The 13388-nt window shown below is 44.7% G+C and overlaps 1 protein-coding gene across 1 annotated transcript; it reads right to left on the bottom strand.

Moving 5' to 3' along the window:
* Positions 1–7567: 7567 nt before the first annotated feature.
* Positions 7568–12184, bottom strand: LOC100137009 (GTP cyclohydrolase 1). Its single transcript, XM_044470429.1, has 2 exons — positions 11759–12184; positions 7568–9174 (listed from the first exon to the last, which is right to left on the bottom strand). The coding sequence occupies exons 1-2, from the start codon at positions 11982–11984 to the stop codon at positions 7958–7960; spliced, it is 1443 nt and encodes a 480-aa protein (XP_044326364.1). The 5' UTR covers positions 11985–12184; the 3' UTR covers positions 7568–7957.
* Between the last annotated feature and the right edge of the window lie 1204 nt (positions 12185–13388).

The raw sequence follows: 13388 nt of genomic DNA, 5'->3' as shown, positions 1-13388 counted from the left end.
ACGGAATAAACGGAGACTAGCTAAAGGTGAGCTGATGATATGTGTTGGAAGTGTTTCCAAGGTTGATGTGATCAAGCATCGCATGCTCCCTCTACCATCGAGATTGGTGTTAAATCTAAATAATTGTTATTTGGTGTTTGCGTTGAGCATAGACATGATTGGATTATGTCTATCGCAATACGATTATTCATTTAAGGAGAATAATGGATACTATGTTTATTTGAATAATACCTTCAATGGTCTTGCACCTAAAATGAATGGTTTATTGAATCTCGATCGTAGTGATACACATGTTCATGCCAAAAGATATAAGATAGTAATGATAGTACCACCTACTTGTGGCACTGCCATGTAAGTCATATTGGTATAAAACGCATGAAGAAGCTCCATGTTGATGGATCTTTGGACTCACTTGTTTTTGAAAAGTTTGAGACATGCGAACCATGTCTATTGGTATGTGCGCATGAAGAAACTCCATGCAGATGGATCGTTTGGACTCACTTGATTCTAAATCACTTGAGACATGCAAATCATACCACATGGGCAAGATGACTGAAAAGCCTTCTTTTCAGTAAGATGGAACAAGAAAGCAACTTGTTGGAAGTAATGCATTTTGATGTGTGCAGTCCAATGAGTGCTGAGGCACGCAGTGGATATCATTATGTTCTTACTTCACGGATGATTTGAGTAGATATTGAGTATATTTACTTGATGAAACACAAGTCTGAATTATTGAATGGTTCAAGTAATTTCAGAGTGAAGTTAAAGATCATCGTGACAAGAGGATAAAATGTCTATGATATGATCATAGAGATGAGTATCTGAGTTACGAGCTTTGGCACGCAATTAAGACATTGTGGAAATTGTTTCACAATTAATACCGCCTGGAACACCATAGTGTGATGGTGTGTCCGAACATCATAGTTGCACCCTATTGGATATGGTGCGTACCATAATGTCTCTTATCGAATTACCACTATCGTTCATGGGTTAGGCATTAGAGACAACCGCACTCACTTTAATCACCACGTAATTCCATTGAGACGACACCGTTTGAACTATGGTTTGGAGAAACCTAAGTTGTCGTTTCTTAAAAGTTTGGGGCTGCGACGCTTATGTGAAAAAGTTTCAGGTTGATAAGCTCGAACCCAAAGCAGATAAAATGCATCTTCATAGGACACCCAAAACAGTTGGGTATACCTCCTAATTCAGATCCGAAAGCAATAGGGATTGTTTCTTGAATCGGGTCCTTTCTCGAGGAATTTGTCTCGAAAAATTGAGTGGCAGGATGGTGGAGACTTGCTATGGTTATTGAACCGTCACTACAACTAGTGTGTAGCAGGGCACGGGAAGTCGTTCCTGTGGCACCTACACCAATTGAAGTGGAAGCTGATGATAGTGATCATGAAGCCTCGGATCAAGTCACTGCCGAACCTCGTAGGATGATAAGGACGCGTACTGCTTCAGAGTGGTACGGTAATCCTGTCATGGAGGTCATGTTGCTATACAACAATGAACCTACGAGCTATGGAGAAGCGATGGTGGGACCGGATTCCGACAAATGGCTCGAGGCCATAAAATCCGAGAGAGGATCCATGTATGAAAACAAAGTGTAGACTTTCGCAGAACTACTTGATGGTCGTAAGGCTATTGGGTAAAGATGGATTTTAAAAGGAAAACGGACAATGATGGTAAGTATCACCATTAAGAAAGCTCGACTTGTCGTTAAGATGATTTCCGACAAGTTCAAGGAGTTGACTACGGTGAGGCTTTCTCACTCGTAGCGATGCTAAGAGTCTGTTGGACTTGGATTAGTAGTTACTGCATTATTTATGAAATCTTGCAGATAGGATGTCAAAACATTGTTTCCTCGACAATTTTCTTGAGGAAAGGTTGTATGTGATACAACCAGAAGGTTTTGACAATCCTGAAAGACGCTAACAAATATGCAAAGCTCCAGCAATCCTTCTAAGGACTGGAGTAAGCATCTCGGAGTTGGAATGTATGCTTTGATGAGATGATCAAAGATTTTGGGTTTATACAAAGTTTATGAGAAACTTGTATTTCCAAAGAAGTGAGTGGGAGCACTATAGATTTTCTGATGAGTATATGTTGTTGACATATTGTTGATCAGAAATGATGTAGAATTTCTGGAAAGCATATAGGGTTATTTGAAAAGTGTTTTTCAATAGAAAACCTGGATTAAGCTACTTGAACATTGAGCATCAAGATCTATGATGATAGATCAAAAAACGCTAAATGGTACTTTCAAATGAGCACATACCTTGACATGATCTTGAAGGTGTTCAAGATGGATCAGTCAAAGAAGGAGTTCTTGCCTGAGTTGTAAGGTATGAAGTTAAGACTTAAAGCTCGACCACGGCAGAAGAAAGAGAAAGGACGAATGTCGCCCCCTATGCCTTAGCCATAGGCTCTATACAGTATGTCATGCTTTGTACCGCACCTGATATGTGCCTTGCCACGTGTCTGGCAAGGGGGTACAAGAGTGATCCGGGAATGGATCATTGGACAGCGGTCAAAATTGTCCTTGGAGTAAATAAGGACATGTTTCTCGATTATGGAGGTGATAAAGAGTTCGGTGTAAAGGGTTACGTCGATGCAAGCTTTAACACCTATCCGAATGACTCTGAGTAGCAAACCGGATACGTATAGTGGAGCAACCATTTGGAATAGCTCCAAGTGGAGCGTGGAAGCAGCATTTACAATATGACCTAGAGATTTGCGAAGTACATACGGATCTGAATGTTGCACACCCGTTGACTAAAACCTCTCTCACAAGCAAAACATGATCAAACCGCAGAACTCATTGAGTCTTAATCACATGATGATGTGAACTAGTTTAGTGACACTAGTAAACTCTTTGGATGTTGGTCACATGGCGATGTGACCTATGAGTGTTAATCACATGGCGATGTGAACTAGATTATTGACTCTAGTGCAAGTGGGAGACTGTTGGAAATATGCCTTAGAGGCAATAATAAATTAGTTATTATTATTATATTTCCTTGTTCATGATAATTGTTTATTATCCATGCTATAATTGTATTGATAGGAAACTCAGATACATGTGTGGGTACATAGACAACACCATGTCCCTAGTAAGCCTCTAGTTGACTAGCTCGTTGATCAATAGATGGTTACGGTTGCCTGACAATGGACATTGGATGTCATTGATAACGGGATCACATCATTAGGAGAATGATGTGATGGACAAGACCCAATCCTAAGCCTAGCACAAAGATCGTGTAGTTCGTATGCTAAAGCTTTTCTAATGTCAAGTATCATTTCCTTAGACCATGAGATTGTGCAACTCCCGGATACCGTAGGAATGCTTTGGGTGTACCAAACGTCACAACATAACTGGGTGGCTATAAAGGTGCACTACGGGTATCTCCGAAAGTGTCTGTTGGGTTGGCACGAATCGAGACTGGGATTTGTCACTCCGTGTGACGGAGAGGTATCTTTGGGCCCACTCGGTAGGACATCATCATAATGTGCACAATGTGACCAAGGGGTTGATCACGGGATGATGTGTTACGCAACGAGTAAAGAGACTTGCCAGTAACGAGATTGAACAAGGTATCGGGATACCGACGATCGAATCTCGGGCAAGTACAATACCGCTAGACAAAGGGAATTGTATACGAGATTGATTGAATCCTCGACATCGTGGTCCATCCGATGAGATCATCGTGGAACATGTGGGAGCCAGCATGGGTATCCAGATCCCACTGTTGGTTATCGACCGGAGAACGTCTCGGTCATGTCTGCATGGTTCCAGAACCCGTAGGCTCTACACACTTAAGGTTCGATGACGCTAGGGTTATAGGGAATAGATATACGTGGTTACCGAATGTTGTTCAGAGTCCCGGATGAGATCCCGGATGTCACGAGGAGTTCCGGAATGGTCCGAAGGTAAAGATTTATATATGGGAAGTCCTGTTACGGTCACCGGAATAATTTGGGGGTTACCGGTATTGTACCGGGACTACCGAAGGGGTTCCGGGGGTCCACCGGGAGGGTCCACCTGCCCCGGAGGGCCCTATGGGCTGTTTGTGGAGAGGGACCAGCCCCTTAGTGGGTTGGGCTCCTTCCCCCTTAGGGCCCATGCGCCTAGGGTTTGGGGGAAACCCTAAGGGGGGGCGCCCCCTTGCCTTGGGGGGCAAGGCAACCCCCCCTGGCCGCCGCCCCCTCCTCAGATTGGATCTGAGGGGGCCGGCCCCCCTCTCCCTTGCCCCTATATATATGTGTGGGGTGGGAGGGCAGCCACACCAGAGTTCTGGCGCAGCCCTCCCCCTCTCCCAAGTCTTCCTCCTCACTCGTAGTGCTTGGCGAAGCCCTGCTGGAATACCACGCTCCTCCATCACCACCACGCCGTTGTGCTACTGCTGGACGGAGTCTTCCCCAACCTCTCCCTCTCTCCTTGCTGGATCAAGGCATGGGAGACGTCACTGGGCTGCACGTGTGTTGAACGCGGAGGTGACGTCTGTTCGGCACTAGGATCTCCGGTGATTTGGATCACGACGAGTACGACTCCCTCAACCCCGTTCTCTTGAACGCTTCCGCTTAGCGATCTACAAGGGTATGTAGATGCACTCCCCTCTCTCTCGTTGCTAGTCTCTCCATAGATAGATCTTGGTGATTCATAGGAAAATTTTGAATTTCTGCTACGTTCCCCAACAATGAGCTCATGATGATGATGCATTACCAAGTGGGCCCAGAGATACCTCTCCGTCATATGGAGTGACAAATCCCAGTCTCGATTCATGCCAACCCAACAGACACTTTCGGAGATACCTGTAGTGCACCTTTATAGCCACCCAGTTACGTTGTGACGTTTGTTACACCCAAAGCATTCCTACGGTATCCGGGAGTTGCACAATCTCATGGTCCAAGGAAATGATACTTGACATTAGAAAAGCTTTAGCAAACGAACTACATGATCTTGTGCTATGCTTAGGATTGGGTCTTGTCCATAACATCATTCACCTAATGATGTGATCCCGTTATCAATGACATCCAATGTCCATAGTCAGGAAACCATGACCATCTGTTGATCAACGAGCTAGTCAACTAGAGGCTCAGTAGGGATATGTTGTGGTCTATGTATTCACACATGTATCACGGTTTCCGGTCAATACAATTATAGCATGAATGATAGACAATTATCATGAACAAGGAAATATAATAATAACCATTTTATTATTGCCTCTAGGGCATATTTCCAACAGTCTCTACAATTCTTGGTGGTTGTCATCTTCATTATCAGCTTTGAAGACCGTAGAAGAGTTCTTCCTCTAAATCCTGTCCTCTCTCGAAGATTCATGGTTCTAGCTTCTTGTTATCCTCTCAAATTCTTTCCAATAGTGCAATTCTTTTCTTACTCATCCGGAGTATATCAGGAGTTGTTTTCCATTTTGTTTCACCGGAGGCCAGCATTCCAGAAGAATTCATCGTCCTCACATTCCATCTATCGTTATCCAGTTATCCCGGCGCGTCTCTCAAGTAGTCTATAGTTAGCTCGTGATCTCTTTGTTTTTTTGCATCTATATCCCCTCAAGCTTATTTGTTCTTCTAATTCTTCCCGACGATTCATTCTCTCTTCTTCATTCTTTTTTAAATTCTCACGGTGGTTCGTTCAAGATTCCTTTTCCTTTGTTATCATATCAATTCATTTGTTCTTTCCAATCCTACCGGTGATTCGTTGAAGATTTCCCATATTCGCGCTATCTCTCTCTTAATCTTTCCCAACGCGAATAAGTAGTATGCAAATCCATTGCTTCCCATCGATTTAATTGATGGCGGATAAGTATAACATAAACGGATTAATATTTATCCACCCAAAAGAACTAGCCAAAAGAACTGGCCAAAGATTAATATTTATCCACAAACGGATTCAGAGCTTACAATGTCCTGGATGCACCCGGACATGTAATGCTAGAAAGACCTATGTCAACCACCTCATTGACACTACGGCTTACACGAAGAAAACAAAACGAGGAAAAACTTGTAGCCATGGATTTTGAGGCCTTCCGAGTATTTCAATGATACCCCGGGCATCATCGGGGCCTCCCGAAACCCGTCAAGGAATGAATGGAAGGAACATTTATGATGCCCAATCTTTTATTCCCATAGTCCTTCTACAAATCACTGGTTCTTAAGTGTGTGACTTTGAAGGTTTAGAAACGTGTGGACATGACCTAGAACACCTTTTGGTCAAAAGTTACTAGCGGGCTTTGGCCAGCCTTGATAATTTTCACATATTCGCAAAGATCTTTATTGAGCAAACATTTAATTACCACATGCAATTTTCTTTTCTTCGCGATCTGTTATACAAAATCCAAGGTGAGACAGTATTTCCATGGTCAACACCAGTGGCGGAGCTACAACAAGGCCGAATGGGCCATGGCCCGCCCAGCCCATACGATTTTCTGTAGTGCACACTTCATTTTGAGCCATGAAACTTAATCCTGATAGTTTTTTCCTACAGTCTGCCCGCCCAGCTTCCTGGGCTAAGCTCCGCCACTGACTCAACACTTAATTATTGTCCATGTTACTAGTTTTGTCCTCTTTTGTCACTTCCGTATTTCGGTATCCATGTGATCTCAATCATGGTATCTGGGCATACGATGATGGATACCGCAATACCAAGTGGGCCCGGAGTGTATCTCTCCATCGTCAGAGGAGCAAATCTCAGTCTTGAACTATCGAGCACTGTGACATACTTGTTTGTATACCCGTAAGTTACTTTTATGATCACCCAGTCATGGTGTGATGTTTGTCAACTATAAAGTAACCATCCGGTATGCGGGTCTATGATATTCTTTGGTACATCATGACCATCACAGTGATCTTGCACAACATGATCAGTAAGAATGAATGTGGCCAAGATTTAGATTACTCCTACGAATTCATGGGAAAGGTAGCGTGTCCAATTAGAAGGGACGACCGCATCCGATGCTTTCTTCAAGTTCACTATGAGATTCGAGATCAAGGTACTCGTGAGGATCTTCAGAGAGATCTCATTGAGTGATGAACATGGAATGGGCAACAGAACTAGTTGTGCTTCATGTCATTTATGATGAACTTTTTGTTATGTCTTATACTCCCTCCGTTCCAAAATAGATGACTCAACTTTGTACTAACTTTAGTACAAAGTTAGTATAAAATTGGGTCATCTATTTTGGAACGGAGGGAGTATGTGATGAACAACTATGTTGACTTGTCGATTGATGAACTGAACTAGTTGTGCTTCATGTCATTTATGATGAACTTTGTGTTATTTCTTATGTGTGATGAACTATGTTGAATTTAAGCTTGTCGGCTGATGAACTATGTAACTAGTACTTTTTTTGTTTTGTTTTGTTTCAGATTCATTTGACATGAGTTTTAATTATCATATCATGATTTATTTCAAATGTGTATGCAATCAAAAAAAAATCATCACCTGTTGGAAATGCTCTTAAGAGAGGAACGCTATGGATGTAGACTTCCGCAAGAACACTACGCTTGGGTACCCTACATGCGAATAGCGCCACACAGGACGAACATAAGCTGGAATGATACCAAAATTGCTAGTACATGAGAATGAGACAACCACTTAAAACATTTATACTGTATTGCTCGGCACAGCCGCCACACCTACAACGCTAGGATAACTTTGACATGTCGTTCAAACGAAAATGGTACAACACGGGAGAACCAAAACTTTCTGGTGCTTCTGGTTAATCTTCTTCAGACACAACATTCCACGCGACGAGGTCCTGGTCGCTCCCACCTGCAATGGCTGGTAAAATGGCAACCATGCCATAGCTGCATGACAACTTCAAACCATATATATAGTCGTCGCAGTGCCTGCCTTGCTGAAATGACGACCAGGGATTAGACTCATTGTATCTTTTCGCTGAGATTCTATCAGTATATGATCTGAAGCCACTCATACTTCCTGATTAGCAGTATCTAAGACGTTCTGTAGAAAGGATGCCTTGGCAGAAGAATCGGTTGAAAACTGACCCAAAACTGCAATTGTTGCTGTACTACTCCTGATTTTCTCTATTCCCCTTGATATCATGCAGATATGGTTTGCTTCTACAACAACTATGGCTCCACGATGTGAGACGGAATAAACTGCTTCAGCTATCTGTCTTGTCATCCTTTCCTGGACCTGAAGCTTGCACCCGTAGAAATGAACCAGAGCCTGAAAATGTGAGCGGTTGATCCCTTCACCGTCTCCACTGCCAAAGTAACCAATGTGCACTACTCCGTAGAACGGCAGGAGGTGGTGCTCGCACTGGGCACAAAATGGCAAATGCAGCTCAGAACCAATTGCTCGATGATCAGTAGCATCTTCGCCTGGTCTCTCATATACACTTGCACTGTTAAGTGTAAAACCATTCAGCTTCACATCAAGATTGCATGCTCTGAACCTCATCAGCCATTGCACGTAACGCTGAGGACTGCCTAGAAGTTCTTTCCTTAGGGGGTCCTCACCAAGAGACAGGAGCATTGAGCTGACAGCAGAAACCATATTAGATGGAATGGATGCCGATTTTGCTGAGCTAGCACCATTGGTTGTAATCTTCTTTGCGTGCCCATTGCAAAGCGGAACCTCATGAGGCCTTAAGGGGCACCAAGTTAAAGAAGCAGAACGGCTGTCCATCTCCATGTCTATGCCTCTAAGCTTAAGAAGAGCCACAAAATCATTCCAAAAGGAGCTGTTCTCGCCCTCAAAAACTCCCGAACGAGATGAATGTGAGGTTCTAATCAAAGCTCGCGAATTTTTGCATTTGAAGTTCTCCGGCAACGGTATGTGCCAGCACTGCATAGCAACAGCAACACCAGCAGGTTGTATGCTAACATGCAATGCACCACAAACTTCATTAGCTAATCTCTGAGGGTTTTGAAATCTCTTGGCAAAGACATCAGCTACTCTTGAAAGCTTGCTTAACCCAACGACCCTTCCACCGGAGGGCACATATCCAACATGGCATTGTATGCTGAACGGAAGTAAGCAAGACTCACAGTATGAATAAAGATCGATATCACGAACAACAACTTGCCCTCCAGTTCCTCCAGCAGAACCAGTCCTTTTGTCAACACCAACCTCAGGAAACAGAGCACCCTGCACAATGTCTTTTACTTTCTGTCTGTAACCTGCAAGAGTGGTTTTAGCATTTAGGTATGCAGCAAACAAGGCTCAAGAAGCAAGTGTGTCACATGTTAAAAAAAAAAACTTTCATACGAAAAGCAACAACCTTAAACATCACTTAAAAATAGACATTGCACAATAAGGCTTAATTTGGACAGACTAGGGTGGACACGGATCCCAGCCCATCCTCGTGGAATTTAGTTCAAATACTACGTGTATGGGCCCGGCTGCTGGACCATACAAATAAGGCCCAAAGTAAATCATATAAACATAGATATACGTCAGCCATGGGGCAACAGCTTAATACCATGACAAGTTTATAAAATGTAAAACCAGCATCCGTTGGCACAACACTTGGCATATGCCCAACAGTCAATACTGTAATCTTCAAATAAATTAACATAGGTGGTTCAGTTCATATAAAACAAGCACACAATCTTGAAAATAAATAAATACAAAAGATAGATTGCTAACAGATATTTCTAAGAGTCTCTTGATTTTTCATCTATAGCCAACACGGTCGTTAAGGAATTGGTTGCTCATGGACTTTATCTAGATTAGAGCATCTCCAACAGATGCATAAAAGTTTCGCGCGCTAAAATAATTTTAGCGCGCCACTTTAGCATTTTTAGGGCGTCAAACCCAACATTGGTTTAGCAGATGCCCAAAAATGCGCGCCCAAAAAAACACGCAGTGCAAATTGTGAAGCGCGCGCAATCCGGCGCCCCAAATTTGCAGCTTCTGATAGCGCTTTTTAGCGCGTGCCCAATCCTTTTTTGCGCGTGCACTATTTTACAGCTTCTGCTGGAGCTGTCCAGCGCCCAAAAAACCCGAATTTTAGCGCGCGAAGCAGTTTTGTGCGCCTGTTGGAGATGCTCTTACCAAACACTCGTTAACTAATTTTTTGTCATTTCTCCGCTGGCAGTCTTCCGAGAAATGTTGAAAGCAAACGAAGATTATTATTCCTTAAGTTCTACAAATTTCTGGTGATAGCCATAGAGTTAAAAAAACATGGTGAGATTATCATTTCCAAATTCTCCAAAGAGTCGTGAACTGCTAAACTATTGAAAAAGGGAGCTTAAAACATACTCCCTCCGTTCCAAAATAGATGACCCAACTGTGTACGAAAGTTAATACAAAGTTGAGTCATCTATTTTGGAACGGAGGGAGTATGTGTGAACCACGTTTGAAGGATACCTTAACTGACAGGTGGTCACAAAAAGACACTACTTGGAACTCCGTTAACTAGGAAATAATTCAAGTAAGCCTGCCTCTTTAAGAAGAAAATTGTCTTATGATCACCATGGGTATGCGACAATCCAGCAGACAATATCTCGACATTATTCAACTATCTATTTTGGTAAATGAACCAATGCCCATCTTACTTCTATGTCAATAACTGGTACGAGGAGTGTGTAGGAGAACCGCAGCTTGTTACAAGACTATGCAGATATCCTCCAAACAGTCCAATAAATGGCCAGCCTCACTATTTAGTATCGTACAAAACAAACCCCATAACTGTTACCTATGGCACCACTCACTTTGGAATTTGAATTTTCAAGTATTTGCATCCTAAGACAATGTTTAGTATGCAACTATCCAGGGGACAATATCCAAACATTGTTCAAGTTTTCATTTTGGTAAATAAATCATTGCCCTAAGTTGATAATCATTAATTAGTGTTGTACGAGTTTATGGGAAACGGCACAGCTTGTGATGAGACTATGCAGTAAGCACATATAATCCAATAAATGATGAGCGACTATTTAGTATCTTATGCTAGACACCGACATTAGAAATCTTAATTAGTAATTACACAAGATTCCTCGGGAAATTCTTAATTCCACAAATGCCATGTGCTGCGTGTTGACCATCAAGGACTAAGCGGTATCTTAACTAAACGACAACAATAACGGTTAACTGTATAATTTGATCTCCCGCTGTTCGCATCAGAGCTCCCAAGTCCCAACTGTTGTCCACTGAGACAACTTCACCGCCTTTTATAGTCATACTGCAAAGTTGCAATTAAAATGTCAAATTCACACTTCCAAGAGATATTGCAGTCATCACAATCCAAGCCATCAAGCCCACTTTGTACAGTCCTGCTGCATGGTTTGGTTAATGGACATTACACCCACATCAGAGCCTGATAGGTGGTCAATCACCAAATTTTAAAGCATGGGCTACCAACAGAAAGCAGCAATGATCACTCTACCAACACTATAGCAGCAATGATCACTCTACCAACACTATAGCAGCAATGATCACGACTGATGAACAAACCACTCACAGCAAACTACCACCTTAATTTAAACCTCAGGCGAAGTGATCAGTCAGACTGACGAAATGGAATATTCGGGGAACAAATTCCTGGACGACCCAAACCCCTCGCTCTGAGATCCGAGTGAACACACTCAAATTCCTCACGGCGTCGCTCTGGTGCGCTGAACGACTCTGCGGTCTCCAGGGAGCGTGGGGCGCAGCTTACGAATCAAGGATCAACAAAGGGGACGAACGCTAGTATGCGCGATATGCCACGAACGGATCCACGGGATCAGGCTAAGGGTGCAGGGCAGGCTGGTGCCATACCTCGGGTGCCATCGCGGAAGGCCTTGGCGACGCGCTTGGGCGTCCGGCACAGCCCCTCCCGGCGGTCGTCCTCGCCGAGCCCCGCCAGCAGCGCGCGCACCGCCGGCTCAATGGCGTCCCCCGCCGCCTCCCCGCCGCCGAGCTCCGCCAGGAGATCCTCCTCACCCTCCTCCTCCTCCTCGTCGCACCCGCAGGCCGCAAGGTGCGCCTCCTCGAGCGCTCCCATGGCGGCGGCAGAAGGTGTCCGCCCCGCCCGCCTGGTAGCAGCGGCTATTATTAGCGGTGGGGGCGGTGGGGGAGCAGACTCGTGGAGACGGGAGGGGAGTGGATGTGCGCCGCGCGCCCCGAGATGTGCCGTGTGTGGATCGGGCGCCGCCGCCCCCCGAGCCTTGATTTTTTTTTTCCCCTCTCCTCTCCTTTTCGCCCACAGACGGGCCGGCGTCGCCCGGGATATATAGGTGCGACGGGCCGGCCTGCCGGCGCTGGGGCCAGCCTGTCGGCGGGATGGCGGTGGTGGAAAAGGTGCGGCTCCAGATGGGGTTGGTCCGGGGCGACGGTTGGTGCGGGTACGGGGACGAGGCGGGGTGGGCGTGGGGGTGGGTTGGTGGGTGGAGGAGTACTGTGCTGTACGCGTCGGTGGCCGTTGGATGCGGAGACGTACGGTCCGGATCGACCGAGAGAGAGAACGGTGTGCTCGTTAGCTGACCGCGACAGCGGATCTAGGAATTTTTGGGTGCACGGTGAGGGGAGAGTGGACTGGTGTTGGATCATGCTTTCTATCGGCACGCACTTCGACGAAAGAGGTTGGATCGTGTATACGTGTGGGGATTCTCCGCCGTGGTTTTCCTCTTAGAAGGACACTTTCTGTTAGGGTGTGTTTGGTTCGAGGCGTGAAGGTGTGTTTCCTTTGTAGTAAGTTTTATAAATAAAAAAACTTGTTTTTTACGGTTAAAAAATAATCCTTTTTTGATTTCATGACAATGTTGAAAAACGTCTGATATTAAGTTACAAAGGAAGTAGAACATTACCGGTCAGTTCTGCACTCGCACCACTCAGGTCCAGTGTTTGGATTGTGAATGAGTCGGGACGTAGTGATCTTCCTATATACCCAACAAACCGATTCCTCCAAATCGACTGAACCATGGGTAACGCTTCGCCATGCAAAATTTTTTGATTAAATGGCTTGGGGTAAAGGCATTATTGGCGTGTTTTTTTGGTAGAGTTTTTTTCCATGTGTGGCATAGTGGAACCAGTGGGGGGGGGTGCAGACTCTCAGAGGCTCTAGGTCATGTTCTGCAATCTGTTTGGTTGCCCACAAAGTCCTAGGCTACATGAGTGCACCAATATCCCCTTAGTGTTTGGTTGTCTGTGTTTCACGGTTTTGGGTTTGGCTGGTGCAGATCGTTGTTGAGGGAGTCATGGGACTAAGGGGTCCTCCGGGCGTCGGCCCAATGGATATGGGCCGGACTGGTGAAGCAGCATAGCGATGGAAGATCTATGAAGCCGTGGTGTGTCCTCCAAGTCAAGGGTGGACGGGATCTCTTTTCCCTTATTGTAATCTATCTCCGGTAACCCTAACTCTATCAGTGTCTATATAAACCGAGGGTTGTAGTCTTTAGGGTTAGAGCTT

The sequence above is a fragment of the Triticum aestivum genome, chromosome 2B, assembly GCF_018294505.1.
Source record: "Triticum aestivum cultivar Chinese Spring chromosome 2B, IWGSC CS RefSeq v2.1, whole genome shotgun sequence".
NCBI classification, from domain to species: Eukaryota; Viridiplantae; Streptophyta; class Magnoliopsida; order Poales; family Poaceae; genus Triticum; species Triticum aestivum.
The sequence above is the reverse complement of the archived record's forward strand: the minus strand, read 5'-3'. Positions and strand labels throughout refer to the sequence as shown.

Coding starts and splice junctions, on each gene's coding strand:
- LOC100137009 (XM_044470429.1), bottom strand. CDS start 11,984: ATGGGAGCGCTCGAGGAGGCGCACCTTGCGGCCTGCGGGTGCGACGAG. Junction 9,175..11,758: donor CTTCCGCGATGGCACCCGAG/GTATGGCACCAG, acceptor CCACTCTTGCAG/GTTACAGACAGAAAGTAAAA.